The 23,326-nt window shown below is 41.9% G+C and overlaps 1 protein-coding gene across 8 annotated transcripts in view; it reads left to right on the top strand.

Annotated features, from left to right (window-relative positions):
- LOC144596051 (serine/threonine-protein phosphatase 6 regulatory ankyrin repeat subunit C-like) overlaps positions 1 to 23,326 on the top strand; it is a 143,249-nt gene that overhangs the window by 37,027 nt on the left and 82,896 nt on the right. For all 8 annotated transcript variants that reach the window (XR_013547562.1, XM_078404147.1, XM_078404143.1 and 5 more), the window contains exons 2-6: positions 1,502 to 1,585; positions 4,302 to 4,380; positions 6,057 to 6,127; positions 13,872 to 14,072; positions 19,197 to 19,284. Coding sequence is in view for 7 of the 8 variants with exons in the window: in XM_078404147.1 (XP_078260273.1) it covers positions 1,502 to 1,585; positions 4,302 to 4,380; positions 6,057 to 6,127; positions 13,872 to 14,072; positions 19,197 to 19,284 (523 nt within the window). In the remaining variant the exon portion in view is untranslated. The remainder of the gene's footprint in view (positions 1 to 1,501; positions 1,586 to 4,301; positions 4,381 to 6,056; positions 6,128 to 13,871; positions 14,073 to 19,196; positions 19,285 to 23,326) is intronic.

Genomic DNA, 23,326 nt, shown 5'->3' with positions numbered 1-23,326 from the left:
TTTAATTCTGCATGCCAGCAGTTTTTCATTTTCTTCATTTCCTGCACTTCATGTTTGATTGTGAAGTTACAAGTAAAGAGGTAGTTTCACAATGAAACTTGAATTACAGGAAATGAAGCAAATGGCAATAAATAGGAAGTGTGGTAGTTTTAAAAAATAATCCTTATTTTCTACCTTAAAAGCAACATTAAAAGTGGAGGAGTTTGTAATTATTACAATTAGTACTTAACCAAATATTTTAATACCGTTAGTTGTGATGCTTTCCCTCACAGAATTTAAACATTTGTGTGGTGTGATGTCCTTCTTAGATGAAAACATCAAACTCGTACATTTAGTCATTTAAAGATGTAAGAATGAGTGGTGGAAACAGACCATAGGAATCTCAGGGCAAACATTTCACTCTACTCTCTCCTTTTTTGACAACTTGTCTCCTTTTCATGCCTAACATTTGTCACTTACTCCACCCATCTGCCAACTAATCCCCCCTCACCCGTATCCACCAATCACTTGCCAGGCTTTGTCCTGCCCCCACCTCTCTTTTCCAGCTTTGTCCCCCTACTCCAATTAGTCTGAAAAGGGGACCCGATCCGAAACGTTGCTTGACCCACTGAATTTCTGCTGTACTTTGTGTGCTTTGTTCAAGATTCCAGCATCTGCAGTTTCTTGTGGCTTGTGTCATTGGAGGGTTAGTAATGCCCCTGCAGACTGAATGCAGGTGCAGGGCAAACGTTTCACCAATCAGTGTTTTTGGTTTCTCAATTATAGAGACAACCACTGTGTGACCTGCAGTAGAATGGATTGACAAAAGTGCAAGTAAATTGCTGCTTCACCTGGATAATGTCTTTTGGTTCCTGGTTTGTGGCAAAGGTTGATGTTGCAACTGCTGTAATTTCATGGTGAGAAAATGTGTAGGTTAGGGAGTAGCTGGTGGGAATGAAGGAATGGATCAGTTAGTCCCTTTGCATGGTCTCTTTGAAATGCTGCAACGGGAGAAGAATGTGTTTCTGATGTTGCAATATTGTTGGAACAGGAAGAAATTGTGAGGAATAATCTGTGGAAGTTGAGGTACCTTGCTGTAGACCTTGCTCTGTGTGGTGAGAGCAGAGGTGTGGGAAATATCGGAATGTTTCCCGCAACTTCTGATTGTTGAAAATATTTGTCTACCTCAATATTGTTGGAAAGAAGGAAAAATAGATTGTATCCACGATGTGGGTGCTGGAATTCTGAAATACAACCAGGAAATGTGTATAGGCATTTAGTTAATTTTTTTCTTTGGAGAACTCAAGACGTTAAAGTATTTAAAAAGTATTTTTAATGCAAAAGACTGACATTGAATGGCTTTCTCATAGTTTGTAACATATCTCTTAAAATTAGAATGCAGTGCCTATTTAATTTAGATTGAAAAATTCTGAATTTTTCACTTACATTCGTTTGTTTGAATCTTTGTGCATATATTATAAATAACATTAAAAAGTACTGACTACAAACCTTTTCTTTCTAGCCTCCGTTGGTCTATGCAATATTTAGCGGGGATTCTGAAGAAGTACGGGTGTTAATTTATAAAACAGAAGATGTCAATGTTTTGGTAGGTCTATTCATCTTTTTGGCTGAAATTATGTTCCTTGAACAGATGCTATTCTTTTCTTGAAAAATGAAATAATGTTATGTTGAATCTTTTTAATGATTACTGGGCAAGTTAATTTCACTGAATAATATTGCATCTGATGTCAGGATCAGACTGCTTTTTACTCATGCTATTTGGCTAATTTACATTATTTATTCCAAGATTACGTGGCTATATATTTGATAAAATATAGGTGGTCTGATTGCTCTCAACTTTTTGGGAGGTTGTTAAAACCTAATTTGCATCAATATGTGTAGATGATCTTGCAGCAAGTGGACCAAATGAAATAACCTATTTATTCGTATATGGGACACTAGTGTGCACAAACTACTGTGCACACAATTCATTTGCATGTAATGCTGTACCTAATGGAAACTATGTTCCTAAGGGCAATAAAGTCAGTGTTCTATGTCCTTGAATTTATTTGTTCAATGCATGTGAAGGGTTGTTTCAAGATTCTGTTCCATTAATACACCCTGTTATTGCCTTTTTCACCCTCGTTTACCTTGCATTTTGGTTCTATTTGACTAATAAGTATTATTTAATTGCTGAACTCAGCATTGGAGGTATTTGGAGCAGCCAAACAATCCTGTTGCCATCTAGCATTCACAACATTCCTTCTAGCAAATGCCATTGTAGAATGAGTTGGAGTGTGATCCCTGGTTGACAGATTTCTCACGTCCCTGAGGCAAGTGACGGCTTTTAAGATTTGCTAAATTGGAAAATCTCTTGGGACCTTCTTGGTCTCTGCAGTTGAACTCCAGTTAATTTGATTTAGTTAATACCTTTCTCACCTGAGCTAGGGTACTGTGTGTTCACCCCTCAGTGCCTACGATTTGTAGATCTAATACTAATTTTGTGCCTTACTGAGCTGCATGGAATATATCTTTTTTAATCATTTGTTGGGCTTGCTGTGCCAAAATAATTGTTACCCTTGCCTTTTTAAAAAATAATAATTTATTAGCATTAAGGTGTCATCATGGAGTGGTGAAGTACAATATAAATGCAAAAATATTTCTTGTTCAGTGACTATAATTCATTGGGCAATTGATGAAAACCTGGTTTTATTTGTACATTTGTGCACTTGGAACAAAGATTCGGTAATTTATTGAAATATTTCTAGAATCTATGAAAAGACCAGAAAATCTGGAAGATTTTGTTTTGAAAAGAGAACAGGATTTTCCTAAGATTCTGGGTAAAACATTACCAGGTCAACTCCACCAGAAAACAATTATCTGCTTTGTTGCAAGTGACTTTCTCAAAAAGTACTTCCAGTTTATCCAGCCTGTTCTCAGATTTTGGGAAAAAGGAAACCAACAAAAAGAAAGAATCTATAAGTCTGGTCCATGATATTTGGGGGAATATTCAACGTGCAAATTCCAATGTGCTTTGTTTCCTCAAGCTGTTAAACTTGGTCTCATGATTTGGAATAAGAAGTACAACGAAATCTCGTTCTCTGGTTAGTAAAATAAGTAATTTTTGCACTGCACGATGATGTAGCAAGTCGAGCTGTTATCTCACAATGGCTGAGTCAAAGTTCAATCCTTATCATGGATGCTGACTATATGGAGTTTGGGTCTTATCCCTGTGACCATGTGGGTTTCCTCCAGATGTCCTGTGACATAGCAAAGACCTGTGGGTTTGTTATTAAATCATCTGCTGTAAATTGTCCCTAGAATGCAGATGAAAGGTTGGATGGGGGGAGGAATTGATGAGTATATGGGAAGAACAATAAAATGTGATTAATGTAGGATTGCGTAAATGGGTAGGAAGGAACTGTAGATGCTGGTTTACACTGAGTTACTCCAGCATTTTGTGTCCATCTTCAGTGGGACAGGCAGCATCTCTGGATAGAAGGAATGGGTGATGTTTTGGGTTGAGGCCCTTCATTAGACTGAGAGTCAGGGGATAGGGAACTGAGAGATATGAAAATTCACATAGAACAATTGAATGAAAGATATGCAAAAAGACAGATCAAAGCCAGCAACAATGATCAAGGAAAGGTGGAGCCCACAATGGTCTATTATTGGCTGCGGGGAAGGTGATAATGAGTGGCTACAAACAGTGAAACTCAGCAGGACGACAGTGAAACTAGTAGGATGACTAGGGAGGGGAAGGAACTGCCGATGCTGGTTTACTCCGAAGGTAGACACAAAATGCTGGAGTAACTCAGCGGGACAGGCATCATCTCTGGAATGGGTGACATTTTGGGTCGAGACCCTTCTTCAGACTGAAAGCCAGGAGAGAGGGAGACATAGAGAGATATGGAAGGGTAAGGTGTGAAAATGAGAGATCATAGGGGACGAAGATCAAGAAAAATGTAGAATGGATCATTGTTAGCTGTGGGGAAGGTGACAATGAGGCACACAATCAGTAATATTTAATCAGGAAGACAGTGAAACTAGTCGGAGAACTAGGATGGGGAGGGATGGAGAGAGAGGGAAAGCGAAGGTTTCTTAAAAGTTAGAGATGTCAATATTGCATGGTATTGCAAAGGGTCCCAGACCTGAAATCTTAATTTTCCCATTCCATAGACATGAGCTAATCTGCTATTTACAGTATTTCTGTCCATTTTCTCAATACGTTTTATCACCAACCCCAACTTCATGATTTACTAATAACATTTAGAAGAGTGCCCTGTTTTGTTACTGGGGTTAATTCTATTTTTTTTCTAAAGGATTCGGAGAAACGGACACCACTACATGCGGCTGCATATTATGGTGATGCTGAAATTATTGAGCTCCTCATACTGTCAGGTAATTTCACTAAAAAATACTGCTTAATTTGTACTGTTTCAACTGAACACCAAGTAGTAATATTAACAATAGTTTTTAAATGGTTTGGCCTGTAATAAATCAAACTTTGTATAGATTCAAAAATGGTGCTCATTAAAAAATCAAGGAATTATTATTGGAAATGTTCTGCATTTATGCATATTTTTTCAGTTTCTTTGCTTCCCACCACCAATGGGGAAAACCTAAAGATTTTGTAGGAAAAAGGCTATTGGCATATCTTCTCTTACTACTGGATTTGGATGAGAATATACAAAGCAAGATTAGTAAGTTAGCAGATGATGCTGAAATGGGTGGTATTGTAAATAGTGAAGGTTTTCACAAATTACACCAGGACCGTGATCAGCTAGGCGAGTGGGCTGAGGAATGATTAGTGAGGTTTAATGCAGATTAATGCAGATTAATGTAGATTTAATGCAGATTAAAAGTTTAATGCGAGGTGTTGCATTTTGGGAAGTCAAACCAGGGCAGGACCTTCACAGTGAATGGCAAGGCCTTGGGGAGTGTTGTAGAGCAGAGTGATGCAGGAGCACAGGTACAGAGTTCCCTGAAAGTGGCGTCACAGGTAGATAGCTTGGTCAAGAAAAGCTTTGGTACAATGGCCTTCATCAATAGGGGAACTATGACAGTTGGGATGTTATGTTTCAGTTGTACAAGATGTCGTTGAGGCCAAATTTGGAGTTGTGGTCACCCTGCTTATCGGAAGAATGTTGTTAAGCAGGAAAGAGCTGTAGGGCGAGATTGGGCAGATAAGACTTTATTCATTAAAATACAGGAGCCTCAGGGATGATCTTATAGAGGTGCATAAAATCATGAAGGGAATAGATAGGGTAAATGCACAGAGTCTTTTTTACCCTGAGTAGATGAATCATGAACCAGAGGACATAGGTTTAAGGTGAGAAAGGAAAAATGTAAGGGGAAGACTCTAAGGGGCAACCTTTTCCAAGGAGGGGGTGTGTACATGGAATAAACTTGCAGAGGAAGTAGTTGAGGCAGGTACTTTCACAATATTTAAATGACATTTGGATAGGTACATGGATCAGACAAGTTTAGGACTGATAATCTGATTGAATGGAGCCAGGACAACAATCTGTGTGTATCTGTGTGTCCTGTGCTTTTTGTTGTCTACTGCCGGACCCTGACGTGAGAGGACGCTGGCGCTATTTGTTCGCCGCTTCTCCGTCAGGATAGTTTGTCTGTTTGTTTTTATGTTATGACTGTTTTTGTAAAGCGCTTTGAGCACCTGGTAAAGCGCTATAGAAAATAAATGCTTATTATTATTATTATTATTATTAACATTAGCAAGACCAAGGAGCTGATTGTTCATTTCAGGAAGGGAAAGTCAAGGATCCATGAAGTGACTTCGTCGACAGGACAATGGTCAAAACTCCTGTGCCAGTCTAAAGACAGCAGGTTACAGTTTTGAGCTGATATGCAATGATCATGAATTTTCTGTTGATGCAACATATCCATATCTAGAAACATTAAAATATGTTACAACCTTGTAGTTTTAAAGGGGAGAAATGATGGAACCCTACACCTAGTGCACATGGGGGGGGGGGGGGGGGGGGAAGATCAGTGCTTCTGTTTATTATCGGTACACAAGATAATGTTATTGCATTTATCATTATACTTTACAGGAGCTCGTGTTAATGCGAAGGATAACATGTGGTTAACTCCACTGCATCGTGCCATCGCTTCACGAAAAGACGTAAGTTTTACAACGTTGAAACAATTTGTGTGGAAAAGCTTGCCCCTTGGATCCCTTAAAATGTTCCCCTCTTATCCTAACAAGTCCTTGACTTGTACCTATTTTTTCCCCCTCCCCCCCATCCCCCACTCCACCCACAATCCTTCCCCTGGCTCACAATTCGCAACTCTTCAATCCTTTTGCCTTACTTCTTCGGTTATAATATCTGGCCTTTATTCCAACCATCTGCCTATCAAAAAACTATCACCTGCCATGCTTTATCATCATATCATCATATATCTACAGCCGGAAACAGGCCTTTTCGGCCCTCCAAGTCCGTGCCGCCCAGTGATCCCCGTACATTAACACTATCCTACACCCACTAGGGACAATTTTTACATTTACCCAGCCAATTAACCTACATACCTGTACGTCTTTGGAGTGTGGGAGGAAACCGAAGATCTCGGAGAAAACCCACGCAGGTCACGGGGAGAACGTACAAACTCCTTACAGTGCAGCACCCGTAGTCAGGATCGAACCTGAGTTGAGTGTCCTGCCTCTCCCCTCTCTCAGCTTTCCTCCCCCACCCTCTCCCCCTTCATCTACCTGAAGAAGGGTCCCGACCTCAAACGTCACCTATCCATGTTCAATAAAGATGCTGCCTTACCCGCTGAATTATTCCAGCAGTTTGTGTCCTTTTTTTCTAAACATATGCCCTCTAGTTGTAAAAAGACTGACTATCTCTACCTACCTCGACTCCATCCTATCCCCCCTGGTCAAATCCCTCCCCACCTACGTCCAAGACACCTCACACGCTCTCCATCTCCTGGATAACTTCCGGTTCCCAGGCCCCCACTCCCTCATTTTCACCATGGATGTCCAGTCACTCTACACTTCCATCCCCCACAAGGATGGTCTCGAAGCCCTCCGTTTCTTCCTCGACCGTAGAACCAGCCAATCCCCATCGACCAACACTCTCCTCCGCCTAGCAGAGCTGGTTCTTACCCTCAACAACTTCTCCTTTGACTCCTCCCACTTCCTCCAAACCAGAGGCGTAGCTATGGGCACTCGCATGGGCCCTAGCTACGCCTGCCTCTTTGTCGGGTACGTCGAACAATCCCTGTTCCAGACGTACACTGGCCCCATCCCCGAACTCTACCTCCGCTACATCGACGACTGCATTGGTGCTACCTCTTGCACCCATGCAGAACTCACTGACTTTATACACTTCACCTCCAATTTCCATCCTGCCCTTAAATATACCTGGACTATCTCTGACATCTCCCTCCCGTTTCTGGACCTCACCATCTCCATCACAGGAGAAAAATTAGTGACGGACATTTATTACAAGCCCACCGACTCGCACAGCTATCTGGACTACACTTCTTCCCACCCGGTCCCCTGCAAAAAGTCTATCCCCTACTCCCAATTCCTCCGTCTACGCCGCATCTGTGCCCGGGATGAGGTGTTTCAGACTAGGGCTTCCGAGATGTCCTCGTTTTTCAGAAAACGGGGCTTCCCCTCCTCCATTATAGATGAGGCTCTCACTAGGGTCTCTTCTACATCCCGCAGCTCCGCTCTTGCTCCCCATCCCCCCACTCGCAACAAGGACAGGATCCCCCTCGTTCTCACCTTCCACCCCACCAGCCAGCGGATCCAACATATCATCCACCAACATTTCCGTCACCTACAACAGGACCCCACCACTGGCCATATCTTCCCATCCCCTCCCCTCTCTGCATTCCGCAGAGACCGTTCCCTCCGCAACTCCCTGGTCCACTCGTCCCTTCCTACCCAAACCACCCTAACCCCGGGCACTTTCCCTTGCAACCGCACGAGATGCAACACCTGTCCCTTTACCTCCCCCCTCAACTCCATCAAAGGACCCAAACATTCTTTCCAGGTGAGACAGAGGTTCACCTGCACCTCCTCCAACCTCATCTATTGCATCCGCTGCTCTAGATGTCAACTCATCTATATCGGCGAAACCAAGCGCAGGCTCGGCGATCGCTTCGCTGAACACCTGCGCTCGGTCCGCATTAACGCCACTGATCTCCCGGTGGCCCAGCACTTCAACTCCCCCTCCCATTCCCAGTCTGACCTCTCTGTCATGGGCCTCCTCCAGTGCCATAGTGAGGCCCGCCGGAAATTGGAGGAGCAGCACCTCATATTTCGCCTGGGCAGTTTGCGGCCCGGTGGTATGAACGTTGACTTCTCCAACTTCAGATAGCTCCTCTGTCCCTCCCTTCCCCTCCTCCTTCCCAGATCTCCCTCTATCTTCCTGTCTCCACCTATATCCTTCCTTTGTCCCACCCCCGACATCAGTCTGAAGAAGGGTCTCGACCCGAAACGTCACCCATTCCTTCTCTCCCGAGATGCTGCCTGACCTGCTGAGTTACTCCAGCATTTTGTGAATAAATCGATTTGTACCAGCATCTGCAGTTATTTTCTTATACTGACTATCTACACTATCTATACCTTTCATAATTTTAGAAATCTCTATAAGATCACCCCCTCAGCCCCCTTCACACCAGGGCAAACAATCCCAGCCTATACAATCTGTCTTCATAATAAAAGCTCTCCAGTCCAGGCAACATTTTTGTGACCCTTTCCCGTACCTTCTCCAGCCTAATCACATTCTTCCTATAGCGTGGCAACCAGAACTGTGCACAATTCTCCAAATATGGTCATACTAACAATTTGTACAGCTTAACATGACGTCTCAACTCCTATACTCAGTGTGTAACCTCTAAGGCTAGCGTACCATATGCCACCTTCACCACTCTCTCCCTGTGTCATTACTTTCAGAAAACTATGTACTTGTACCCTTACGTGTCTCTGTTTTACAACTCTCCAAGGGACCCTCCAATTCATTGTACATTTTTTGGCCTGGTTTATTTCCCAGAATGCACCCTTACACATGTTCGAGTTAAATTTCAGCAGCTATTCCTTGCTCACTCTCCCACAATGCCTGAAATTGAATTGGATGCTGTTGTTACCTTTAGATAACCTTCTTCATTTTCTACGGTATCAGCAATTTTGCCATCATCAGCAAACTACTAATCTTCTTTCGTGTCCGTCGTCCATGTTTCAAATGTTCCATCACTGTCATCGTCCGTCCTGAAAAGGGCGCAAGCTTCCGGCGACAATCAGTGGGAGCCATCACTTGTACAATAGATGATGGTGATAGCAGAATTAGCTCAGGACACTTCCAGTTTCCAGCCCCGCAACATGGACGCTTCTGCTATGGGGCCAGCAAACTACTAATCATGCCAAAGGAATACATTTCATTACTTTAAATGAATTTGGTAATTTGATTGAGGCACCACTATTTAAACTGCACTAGAGTGAATGCTTTTCTAATTGTACAGGAACTGTTGTATAAAATAATGACCTATTGTGAAAATTGGGAGAGTGAAATACAGCCCAATACTGTGGATTTTGGAAACTAGTTGGATAGGATCAAAGTTGTTCTGGACTATGAAAGTTTTAAAGTATCTTGACATTTTGGATAAAACATTTAAATATTTTTAAAGTTAATTAAAAACAAGCAAAATTCAATCTAATCAATTAAAAACATTCAACTCGAGTTGAATACAACTCCAATGGGAGCGGCAGTGTTGGGGGAAGAGAGGCTGTGTAGAGGTGAAGTGCTGTGGGGAGGTCAAGTGCGAGTCTTAGGCTCAGGATTCTTCGGCAAGGAGGCTATCAGAGGCTGATAGGAGGATAAGGTTCAAATGCTCTTTCGTGTGAGTCTTGTTATTTTATTATTGGTTTAGTTGCAGTGGCGATGGCAGGTAAGTTGGTACAGTGCTCCTGCTACAGGATGTGGGAAATCAGGGAAACTGCTGGTAACCCTGATGACTACATCTGTGGGAATTGTGTCCAGGTGCAGCTCCTTATAGACCATGTTAAGGAACTGGAGCAGCAGCCTGATTACCTCAGGACCATCTGGGAAAATTAGAGCTTCTTGGACAGGAAATATAGCGAGGTCATCACACCGAAGGTCCAGGAAGAGAGAAGGTGGGTGACCACGAGTAAGGGAATTAGACATGGAGTTCAGGTGACCCCAGTGGCCGCCCCATTTCAAAACAGGTACACCTTCTTGGGTGCAGTCAAGGGGGAAGATACATCAAGGTTGAGCAGTAGTAGCAGGCAGGACCGTGACACCAACCCTGGCACTGAGGCTCAGCAAGAAAGGGCGGAGCCATAGCAGTATTCGACTCTCCAGTTAGAGGTGTAGACAGGCGATTCTGCGGCAGCAGTTGGGACTCCAGGAGAGGGAGCAACCGGAAGTCGTTGTGCAGGTTGCACAAATGACATGCAATATGAGTTTTGTAGTTGGGTAAAAGGCTAAAAAGCTGGACCACGGTAGTGATCTCTGGATTGCTATGTGCTATGTGCTAGTGAGGGTAGGAACAGGAAGATAGGAGTGATGAATGTGTGGCTGAGGAGTTGGTGCAGAGGGTAAGGGATTTGTTTATCTAGACCATTGTGATCTCTTCTGTGGCAGATGCGACCCGAACAAGAGGGATGGGTTGCACCTTAACCTTGGAGGAGTACCAATATCTTGGCAGGCAGATTTACCAGTGCTACACGGGTGGTTTAAACTAGATTGGCAGGGGGGTGGGAACTCATACAGGACCGAGGCAGGTGAGAGGTTAGAAGTTGGTATGGAGAGTGATGAGAGAAAGTTAGAATAGGCAGGAGAAACACTGGGAGTGAGGAAGGAATGTTGATTTAAATTGCGCTTATTTCCATGCAAGAGGCCTGATGGGCAAGGCAGATGGACCTATAGCCTGGATAGGTACATGTGACTGGGATGTTGTAGCCATTACAGAAACCTGCTTATCATATCATATCATATATCATATATTATACAGCCGGAAACAGGCCTTTTCGGCCCACCAAGTCCGTGCCGCCCAGTGATCCCCGTACATTAACACTATCCTACACCCACTAGGGACAATTTTTACATTTACCCAGCCAATTAACCTACATACCTGTACGTCTTTGGAGTGTGGGAGGAAACCGAAGATCTCGGAGAAAACCCACGCAGGTCACGGGGAGAACGTACAAACTCCTTACAGTGCAGCACCCGTAGTCAGGATCGAACCTGAGTCTCCGGCGCTGCATTCGCTGTAAAGCAGCAACTCTACCGCTGCGCTACCGTGCTTAAAAGATGTTCCAGGCTACAGGTGCTTTAGGAGAGATAGCGATGGGGATAAAAGAGGAGGGGGTGTTGCTTTAGTTTTTTAAGGAGGATGTCGGAGGTGACTTTACGGCAGTTCGTTTAGTGAGGGTAAATGGGTGGAGCTGAGGAAAAAGAAAGGGACGATCACCTTGTTGGGAGTGTACTACACTGTACAGGTCCCCTCTGCCCCAGAAAAGATCACAATGAGCTTTAAATCTGAATCCCTGCCCTTTGCACCAACTCCTTAGCCCCCAAATAGTCAACGGGATTTTGAAGAGTAAATATGCCAGGAGATTGCAGCTGTAGTTCTAATACGATTGTTAGGGGAGGGAATTTCACTTTTCCAAATATTGACTGGGAATGTCATGTGAAAGATTAGATGGAGTGGAATTTGTCAAATGTGTTCAGGAAAGATTCCCCTAGCAATGTGAAGACAGCCACGCTTGATCTAGTCTTTGAAAATTGGGATTGTTTGTGGATGAGCCTTTAGCACCAGTAACCACTATTTTATTAGGTTTAAGATAGTTATGGATGGAGACAGGATGGGCCCACTAGTTAAAATTCTAAATTGGGGCAAAGCCAACTTTGAAGGTATAAGACCGGAACTCGCCACAGGAAATGGGCAAGGTCCTCTATGAATATTTCTCCTCTGTTTTTACTGTGGAGAAAGACATGAAGATTATGGAACTTGGGGTAGTCAATGGAAGTGTCTTGAGAGCAAGTATCTTGTATTACGGTCGAAGAGGTACTGAAGGTCCTGACATGTATGAAAGTAGAGAAATCTCCCAGAACTGATTAAATATATCCACGAGCACTGTGGGTAGTTAGGGAGGATATTGTAGGTGCTCTGGCTTTGATTTATGAGTTGTCACGGGTGAGGTGCCGGAAGACTGCAGAATGGCAAATGTTGTGCCTCTATTCAAGAATAGCTTCAGGGAAAAACCTGGGAATTATAGGCCCATGAGCCTAACAACTGTAATCAGAAAGTTACTAGAGAGTATTCTGAGGGATAAGGTATGCATCTAGATGGATAAGGCCTGATGAGGGATAGTCAGCATGGTTTTGTAATTGGGAGGTTGTGCCTCATGAATTTGAGTTTTATGAAGATGTGACCAAAAAGATTAATGAAGGCAGAGCTGTAGATGTATATATGGATTTCAGCAAGGCATTCAACAAGGTTCCACTTGGTATGCTGCTCTGGAAGGTTAGATCACATGGGATCCAAGGAGAGATAACTGAATGGATAGAAAATTTAGCTTCATGGAATGAAGTAGAAGGTGATGGTGGAAGGTTGTTTTTCAGACTGGAGGTCTATGATTTGTGGTGTTCCGCAAGGTTCGGTGCTGGGCCCATTGCTGTTTGTCATCTATATCAATAATTTGGGTGAGAACATGCATGGCATGATTGGGAAATTTGTGGATGACACAAAAGTGAGTGATATTGTAAATATTGAAAATGGTTGTCAAAAATTGCAACAGGATTGGTTCGGCAGGTGGGGTGAGGAATGGTTGATGAATTTAATACAGAGAAATGTGAAGTGTTGCAATTTGGGAAGTCTAACACGGGCAGGACCAACCCAATGCATGGTAGGGCTCTGAGGAGTGTTGTAGAACAAAGAGATCTGGATGTGCATATACATAGTTGTTTGAAAGTAGCGTCACGGATAGATAGGGTGGTCAAAAAGGTTTTCGGCACATTGGGCTTCAGTTGTTGACGAAACATCAGTATTGAGTATTAAAGTTGAGAGGTCATGCTGCAGTTAGATCAGACGTTAGTGAAGCCACATTTAGAGTTCTGTGTTCAGTTTTGGTCACCATGTTATAGGAAAGATGTTGCCAAGCCTCAAAGTGTAGAGAGAAGACCAGGATGTTGCCAGGACTCAATGTCCTGAGCTATAGGGAGAGGTTGAGCAGGCTCAGACTTTATTCCTTCGAGTGCAGGAGGATGAGAGGTAATCTTTTGGAGGTGTACTAAATCATAAGATGAATAGATTGGGTAATCACAAAGAGTCTTTTGCCCAGAGTAGCAGAATCGAGAACCATAGGACTTAAGGTTTAAGGTACATTGATATATAAGTTTAGAGGGATATGGACCAAATGCAGGCATGTCGGATTAATGTAGATGGCACATGTTGGTCAGTGTGGGCAAGTTGGGCCGAAGGATCTGTTTCCACGCCGTATGACTCTGTGACTCAAGTGAAATTAAAAAAGATTTACCTTTTTCTTTCCTCCTAATCTGCAGATTTGGAATGAAATTCATAGGGTTTCGAATGCTGTGTCTGGTCTGATTAGAACAAGATCTGAAAGGGAATTCCCTAGCATAACAACAGGAAGTTGTATCAAGGCTTGTCCTCTCAGTTAAATTCCTTGGGAAAACTAGCAATGAATTTTGCTAATCTTGCAAATATTTTGGCCCTCCAAACATGGGTGGCAGGTATTCAGTGGGCTGAAGGGACTGTTTCTGTGCTCTATGTCTGTATGTCTGTAAGAGATACAAAGTCGGATATGTTCAAATATTACATTGTAATGTTTTGATCACTGTTGAATCGAAGAAATTCAATTTATTTTTCAGGAAGCAGTTCGAATTCTGATCAAGCACTCCGCGGACGTCAATGCTCGTGACAAAAATTGGCAAACCCCCTTGCATGTGGCTGCTGCCAAAAAGGCAATTAAGTGTGCAGAAGCAATCATTCCTTTGCTTAGTAGTGTCAATGTATCTGATAGAGGAGGCAGGACAGCCTTGCATCATGCTGCACTCAATGGACATATAGAGGTATGTTGAACATCCTGCATGTGTGCAAGACAAATATGGGGACGTGCTGGAAATGGAGATGCTTAATTTCTAATTGGTTTCAAGCTTAATTTCTAATTGGTTTCAAGTATCTAAAATACTGCCTTCATTATAATCCTTAAAGGTATGTTACATTGACAGAAAAATGTAGTTTGAAGAGGTTGATGCTGTCATAAATCAGTTTATCTTGTTACACATTTAAATCTGTTGTGTCATTCTAAGTTTCACCATATCTAATGGGAATGAAATCCATTTCTCTATTATTGTTATCATATCATATCATATCATATATATACAGCCGGAAACAGGCCTTTTCGGCCCACCAAGTCCGTGCCGCCCAGCGATCCCCGTACATTAACACTATCCTACACCCACTAGGGACAATTTTTACATTTACCCAGCCAATTAACCTACATACCTGTACGTCTTTGGAGTGTGGGAGGAAACCGAAGATCTCGGAGAAAACCCACGCAGGTCACGGGGAGAACGTACAAACTCCTTACAGTGCAGCACCCGTAGTCAGGATCGAACCTGAGTCTCCGGCGCTGCATTCGCTGTAAAGCAGCAACTCTACCGCTGCGCTACCGTGTTCTGTAGCCTTTGCTAATTTTATGGAAATGTGTGCATCTTTTGCATTAAACTAGGCCTTTGCAAATTTTAGAACCACATGGCGTGATGAATTGTGGATGCAAAAATATAATCCACCATTTCTGCATGAAAGAATTTGCATTTTAATATTTATTTGTCTGTACTGGATACATCACGTTGATCTTGATTTTTATCTGATTCTAATTCAAAAAGAGGCGAAAGTTTATATTACTATTTTAAACTTTTCCGTTTCCGTCACTGATATTTGAATTGTATTCCTCTGTCATTCAAATATATCTTAACTTATTTCCTTTCATCAAATATGTCTTTGTTACATATTGGACAATAGACATTTTGTGTTTTGTTATGATTCATAACACAATTTTCTAGTTTTTTTCCATTTGATAAATCAGCAATTGCAGAAGCGTATAATTCTCCAAGATTGGCATCCAATTAAAATTGAGTTAACATTTTCCACGGAATAATGCTATATAATATCAATGCTTTCCAAAATGAACTCCAAGTACAATACAATACAATATATCTTTATTGTCATACAACGAGATTGGGAATGCGCCTCCCATACGATGCAATAATTTAATTAGCTAGTCATTATTAATTTAAACAACCCAACGAAACAAATTGTAACAGTTTTAAAACAGAATAAAGTGCAAGTAGATCTGTGCCGGATCACTGTGCGTTGTGACCATCCGGCTCAGCAGGACCGGTGCATATCAGCTATGGCCCTGGGGATGAAGTTGTTCCTGAGTCTGGAGGTGCGGGCGTAGAAGGCCTTGTATCGTCTGCCCAATGGAAGGAGTTCGAACAGACTGTTGCAGGGGTGTGAAGTGTCTTTGTGGATGCTGGTGGCTTTTCTGAGGCATCGTGTGTTGTAGATGCCCTCCAAGGCTGGTAGCTGTGTTCCGATGGTCCTCTGAGCTCTATGGACTACCCGCTTAACTCATTAGTTTATCTTGTAGATGAAGGATATGACTGACAAATCATTCATACGTAAATGGAAAATCTTATTTGCTTACTGTTATAAAACATTCCAAGGTATTTCAGATTACCTTAAACAAACAAAAATTAGCACTGCGAAAGATTTAAAGGAACAAAATGTAGTCTTAAAATGTGAAAGCTCTACTTTTATAGTTATAAAAAAAAAAAATGTGATTGGCAAGGGAGAAAATATCCAGTTAAAAATAAAGGCTGGCAGAATTGCATAGTGGAAGTCCAGTACGTTTTGTTTTAAAAAACTATAAAATACAAATAAGGCAGAAAAAAGGAATATAAAAGCTTTCTTCAAAGGGCCAGCTAGTTAACAGCAGAAACATTTGTGGGTGTGAGGAAAAGAGAATTTAAAAAAATGTGTACAGGTTTTACAAGAAGATGCAAGTGATTAAGAGAAAGATTAAGAACATATGCACCGGATATAAACTGGAACTTTTTTTTAAGCTACAGACACAATAACAATAATAAATATGCAATAATTTATCAGTTTTTCTAAGTAAACTGGACTATGAAAGTGCAAAATCAAAAGCATGTAGCGCAGCCATGGTAGTGCAGTCTAGTGGTTGGGTGCTGAGATCGGGTTGTGGTTAAGATTGTGCAGCGTGGTTCAAGAATCTGATGTTTGATGGGAAGCTATTCAGAAACCTGGATTCCTCTATCAGGACTCCTGAATCATCTCCAGACAAGAGCAGCTAGAAAAGGGCGTGACCAACGTGTGTTGTCTTTGATGATATTTGCTGTTGTCCTGAGGCTGCCCTTCCTGTAAATCCTGTAAATCCCTTTGATAGTTAGGAGGTTGGTACACCTAGATGGACCAAGCAACTTTCGCCACTTTCAGCTGCCTCCTTCATTCCTATGTGTTTGAACCAGTGAGTATTCGGCGACATGCCGAATCTCTTCAAACATCTGAAGACGTAGAGGGGTTGATAAACTTTCTTTGTGATTGCATCAATATGCTGGACCCAGGTCAGACTATGAGAGATGTGCACCCCTAGGAACTTTAAGATTTTGACTTTCTCACCGCGTTTCCGCCACCAAAGGCAACTGCATGGTCCCTTGGCTTTCCCTTCCTGAAGTCAACAATTGGCTCATTGGTCTTGCTAATATTGAGAGCAAGATTATTGTTCTGGCACCACTCTGCCAGATTATTAATCTCCCCCTTGAACTGGTTACCCATTATTCATCCAACAATGGTGGTATGCGAGGGAGGCTGTAAAAGATCACGAGGAAGTAGCTGACTTGTTGAATGAATAATTTATCTTTTTCAAAGTGGGGAGGACAAAATGTTTAGATTTGTTTTTTAGATTTAGAGATACAGCGCGAAAGCAGGCCCTTCGGCCCACCGGGTCCGCGCCGCCCAGCGATCCCCGCATATTAACACTATCCTACACACACTAGGGCCAATTTTTTACATTTGCCCAGCCAATTAACCTACATACCTGTACGTCTTTGGAGTGTGGGAGGAAACCGAAGATCTCGGGGAAAACCCGCGCAGGTCACGGGGAGAACGTACAAACTCCATACAGACGGCACCCGTAGTCAGGATCGAACCTGAGTCTCCGACACTGCATTTGCTGTAAGGCAGCAACTCTACCGCTAGTGATACATGGGACCCATTTTTTAAGAAATTGGAATGTGGCACTGATGGATTTAATATGAAGAAAAACAGTAATAGGGAGAATAATAGGATTCAAGAGAGGTTTTGGAAATTCACTTATGAATACATTTTTGTCTTTTGGAAGTGAGTTTCAGATGTATTATTTTGTAAAGTTCCTTAGGTTCAGAAATTCTATTTGTATATCAATAAATAAAGAATTAAGAGTTTGTATGTCCAAATTTTCAAATGGCATCAATTTAATAGAAACTTTGTGACAGAGTTTCTGAAGCACTGCCAGTAATTTAGCAGCCTGCAATTAAAGGATTTTCAGAAAATCAACACAGTGGGTTAGATACTGACTAAACGTGTGTGTGGATCTTTTGAACTGCATTGCCTCAATTCCTGCTGTGGCCCTGCTGCAGAACTGAGCTCCCAATAGAATTTAGCATCCCAGTGTTTTCAGATAGCCTACTACCATCAATCCAGGGGGAAATCTTGGCAGCATCCTTTTCCTGTTTTAGTAAATTCTGTCTCAGTGAGTGCCTCCACATTTAAATATTTCCAGTTCCAGTACTACTTAGTCCAAGTGGTGAATTTTTGATACTGAGTCTATGCAGCAGGAAAATAGTACAAAATGGCGGTGGTGAATTATTTTTACACGAAAGACAAAGTGGACAGATTTAAAAATTGGCCATAGATTTGCTTTTAACCATTTTATGCTGATTTCCCAAACTCATACTAATCCAAACCCTACTGGACATAATGACCAAGGAATTGCCAGATCAAACTCCTTCAATCCTAAATGAATCGCTAGATAGGGATCGTCTGTTAGATCTGTCTGGTTCTAATTTTCACCGCCAAGAGCAATGTATAACACCAGCTGCACCATATGAGGAAATCAACCTGTTTTCCAAAGATGGAATCTATGATCTCCCTAATCCATACGTGGGTATCAGCTTTACTACCCTGGTTCTTTTTGATCCTAAGGGGATTCCACAGGAACTCCTCATATGAATTCCACCAGACTATTTTTAACTATTAATTAATTCCATCTGCAATATGCTGGTTGTGATTTGAAATATTGGCAGCTGACACATCTGTGGTGAGCCTGCCATTCTAAAAGCAGGAACAGAGACTCTGTTCATTTGAAACACCGAAGCAGAATGAGGCAACACCGAGAACCTCCACCACCAGTTCAATCAAGAGGAGGTTGTTGCAGGAAGCATTTTCCTATTCTGTTGTAAAGGAACTATTAACATTTATTTCCAACCTTTGTTAATCTCAGTATGTATCAAAACATTTTTTAAACTAATGAATTGCTTTTGAAGTGCAGTCACTGTCGGATATTTTCTGAGAAAGATAAAAGTATTGCATTATTTATGAGTAATGGCCTTGATTAGATTTGGAAATTAGTATTCAAGGCTACAAATGCAACACTTAAATAGTACAGCATAATTTCTAACAGTTTCCATGTTGTCAGTTGTCATATATGATGCCACTACCAAAATAATAAAAACCTATTTCGCAATTGAAATTCTCTCGTGTTTAAATATTGAAAATGTTGTCTTTGCTTGATATTTTGCGTGTTATTTTCAATGCCACTGCCTTATGCACCTTATTTCAAAGGGGAAATTTTAACCATCCTTGTCCGATGACTTCCATGGAGCACATACCAGATGTTTACAGTATTATTTATGGCTCTTTTCTTTACCGTTTAGTGAATATTTTTTGCATTTCCAGAGAGTTATTATTTTCAGCATTTTCTTTTTGCTCTGGAAATTGATATTTTACATCACTTTACTGCAAAAACAATATTTTCAGGATATCGCTTATATTGATGGTCAAGATTTGAGATGCAATGATTTTGTATTTTTAACTTTTATATGTTTTTCCTTCCCATATTTCCCAAGATGGTAAACCTCTTATTAGCGAAAGGGGCCAATATTAATGCTTTTGATAAGAAGGACAGAAGGGCCTTGCATTGGGCAGCTTATGAGGGTAAGGAATGTATTGCTTAAAATATGCATTTGAATATTAGATTGTCTTTCGGATAATGAATGTGTATTTAAGGAATTAATGCATCACTTAAATTTTAGATTAAAAAAATGCCTTTTTATGAGATATTTACACGTTGACTTTAATTTTCTTTGGGTGTAATTTTTCTCTGAATTATTTTTATTGTTTGATTACTTTCATTGAAATTGGTGAGAGAGAAGATTAGGATCCTGACAAATCGCATAACTAGAGCTGTTGACAGGGCTTTGAACTAACTAGTGGGGGTGGGGGCGGTATTAACAGATTGGAAAAGTATAAATGATGTTAAAGAGAAGGAGAGTGCAGGAGAGGTTATCGAAGTCTCCAGAGTAAGAAATAGGACAGGAAGTTTAGAGAGGGATACAAGTCTAACTTCAGGCAACATAGGGACCATTTTGAGAAGAGGGGTGGTGAATACAGGTATTATCTAAATGCAGTATATGAAACAAGTTGGATGAGCTTATAGCGCAGTTAGAAATTGGCAGGTACGATGTTGTGGGCATCACAGAATCTCGGATGAAAGAGGATCAAAGCTGGGAGTTGAATATCCACGGATGCACATCTTATTAAAAAGAAAGACAGGTGAGAAGAAGTGGTGGGGTGGGCTCTGATGGTAAGGAATGACATCCAATCTTTATCAAGGAATGACATCGGATTAGAAAATGTAGAATCCGTGTGAGTAGAGCTAAGAAACGGCAAGGGTAAAAAAATCCTAATGGGAGTTATATACAGGTCTCCAAATAGTAGTCAGGATGTAGGGGACAAAGTACGTCAAGAAATAGAAAAGGAATGTAAGAAAGACAATGTTTTCGTGGTCAAGGGTGATTTCAGTATGCAAGTAGACTGGGGAAAATCAGATTGCTACTGCCTCCCAAGAGAAGGAATTTGTAGAAAGCCTACGGGATGGCTTCTTAGAGCAGCTCGTGGTCAAGCCCACTAACAAAAGGCAATTCTGGATTTGATGTTGTGCAAGGAACAAGACTTGACTAGGGAGCTTAAAGGGCCTGTCCCATTTAGGCGATTTCTTTGGCGACTGCTGGCGACTGTCAAAGTCGTAGCAGATCGCCAAAATCTTCTTTTACCCGACGACAATGACCACGACAATGCCGAGTCAGGTCGAGATTATACCGTCTTCTGAAACATCGCGAAAATTCCCACGCTATCAATGCTTCTCCGGCGTCCTAATTTTCGCTGAAATCACTGACAAGTCAGTAAGTACTTGAGAGTTTTGAAATAAAACATCTTGCCCAGGTTACTTGAAAACCAAGCTTCACTGTAACAAGGAATAAACTGGATTTTCTTCCAGTTTACTAATAGCTGTATTTAAAAAATATATTTAAAAAGTGGTTCAGTGGATTTTTGTGAAACGTGTGTGGGCATTCTTTGAAAATGTAAGGGAGATGCATATCTGGTTTCTGGGTTGCACATCTGGGTTTGGAGCCCACTTTAAATGTAATGGCTGAGGCTAAAAACATCGCGAAAATTCCCACGCTTACCTGACTGTCAAACTGTCGCCTCCAATCTACCTGTCAAATGCCCTGACGGTAAATAAATTGGTTAAACACAAGCATTTCATGGTATTTTGAAATGACTTTACTTATTTTAATATTATGTGCTTCTAAATGCATCTAAGTGAACCTATCAAACCTGGGGACAGCATGCGACAGCGCTCGCAATAAGCTACGATACCTGGCGACAAGCCAGCTGTTGCCGAGAAATTTCAAACCGGATGATTTCTCAGTGACGCGCTGAGATCCACTACGATTTTTGGAAGACTCCTGACGATCATGCCCGCGACACCCTGGCGAACTGTCGGCGACAGCCTAGTCGCCGGCAGTCGCCTTAAAATCGCCTAAGTGGGACAGCCCCTAAATGCGAAGGAACCCCCTAGGAGGCAATGATCATGCTATGATAGAATTCAGCCTGCCTCAAGTGTTTATGTATCAAGATGCTCTGAACCAGCTCAACAAAATTTTGTTCAACAGATCTCCTGACCGACTCGTCTTTAGTTGGGAAAAAAAAGTGTTGAAATGTGTCCACGTCTTGTATCATCCTGATGTGGAGGTATAATATATTTGATAAGCTGAAAGGGAAGTGAAGTGAAAATAAAACGGCCAAAAAGAAAGCATCAAAATAGAATGGCAGTTGAGAGAATCCAAAATTCTTGTATAAACATGGAGTGTGAGGCCGAATAGGGACAAAAAGTGATCAGTGCATTGAGCGAAAGTCTCCACAGGAATACTCCATGTATGCTCGAGTTCAGTCTTTACAATTGGAGGTGATGCTGCCAAAATTCTGGTGGAAAGAGAAATTGATAAGTATGATGTATTAAACAAATTTGGCTCTGTCAAACTAAACAAGTCACTCACTCCAGATTGGATGGTGCTGAGGTTGCAGAAGAGCTTGTTGTAATCTTCCAGTTCTTCCAGGTTTTGGCGGTTGTACTTGAGGACTGGAGAATGGCAAATGTTCAAAATATTGTACAAGAACATGCCAAGGAATTACAAGCTAGATCATTTAACTTTGATTGTGGGTAAGCTTTTAGAGACATCAACACTGATGAGTATTTGAAAGTTGAATTGATGAAAGAGGATCCAGCAAGGATTTGTTTAATTGCATTTAAATAACCTGAGTGAAAATTTTGATAACAGCAGATATTAATAAAGGGAATACAGTAAATATCATCGAGATGGATTTTCAGAAGGCATTGGTTGAAGTCCCAAAGCTGAATAGTAAAATTAAGGTCTTTAGCATTAAAAAAAAGCTCTGCATCATGGACAAGAAATTAGCTGGAAGGCAGAGGATAATGATATAAGTCGTAGATAGACACAAAAAGCTGGAGTAACTCAGTGGGACAGGCAGCATCTTTGGGGAGAAGGGATGGATGGGTGACGTTTCGGGTCGAGACCCTTCTTCAGTCTTTGTGTCTATCTTCGGTTTAAACCAGCATCTGCAGCTCCTTCTTACAACATGATATGTCGTGTTTCAAACTGGAGGATAATAGAGAATGGCATTCACCAGGAGTTAGTGCTTGGGCCTCGTCGCTTTTTGACAACTTACAAAGGACTTGGATTTGGAAATTTTACTCTACGCAGCTAAAATTTGTAGATGACACAAAACATGGTAACTGTGAGGAGAATCGTCATAGACTGAAAGAAGACAGCTAAAACTACATGAAGGAAATGGTGGTCGCTATAATTTAATATATGCAGACACTCCCCAACTTGCATAATTGGTGACATCAGTAAATTCACAGTTCAGTTGATGATGGCGCCGACTGACGGACGAGGATGGACCACGAGGGAGTGAAGATGCCACTGGCGAGAGGAGGAACAATGGAGGACCCGGCGTGGGGGGACCGCCGTGAGGGAGCAGGAAGATCAATGGAGGACCTGGCACGGATACTGTAACTTTGTAAGCGTCCTTAATGTGGTGACTATTTGCATACGTTGGGTATGCAAGCAAAGAATTTCAATGTGACCTGTCACATGTGACAATAAAGTATTCATTCATTCATTCATTCATAATTTACCATAGCTGGTCCCATTTCTTGAATGGCCTGTATTATTGCAATGGGAAGATGGCAGGCTTCCAGTCCACTTCATAGATACAAAACGTCGCCCGGGCTTGCTGCTCTTTCAGTTTAAGCCACTGTTGGTGCGGTACTGGGAAGGCGAGCGAGAATGAGGGGGACGGTGGAAAGCTGTGTCATTGACATTTTTCACGGTGCACCAGTGAGCCCACTTCATCAGCTGCCACACTGTCCAGTTAACAAAGCTGTTGTTCCAGTTCACATTGTAGCCCCTGGCCGATAGAGCTTTCTTCGGACTGCTGCCACCAACAGGATGAGCTCAGTTACCTTGGGGCTCCCTCCCCCTCACCAGCTGCCGCTTCTTCCTGTCGGCCATTGCTTTGTCCGCTCCAACTCCACTGCTGCCGCCTCCTCCTTCCATCCAATCCGTCACTTCTATGTTAGAAAATGTTGGTGACTTCGAGGGAGAAGGAG

Source organism: Rhinoraja longicauda, chromosome 8 (assembly GCF_053455715.1).
Source record: "Rhinoraja longicauda isolate Sanriku21f chromosome 8, sRhiLon1.1, whole genome shotgun sequence".
Classification (NCBI taxonomy): Eukaryota; Metazoa; Chordata; class Chondrichthyes; order Rajiformes; family Arhynchobatidae; genus Rhinoraja; species Rhinoraja longicauda.
The sequence above is the reverse complement of the archived record's forward strand: the minus strand, read 5'-3'. Positions and strand labels throughout refer to the sequence as shown.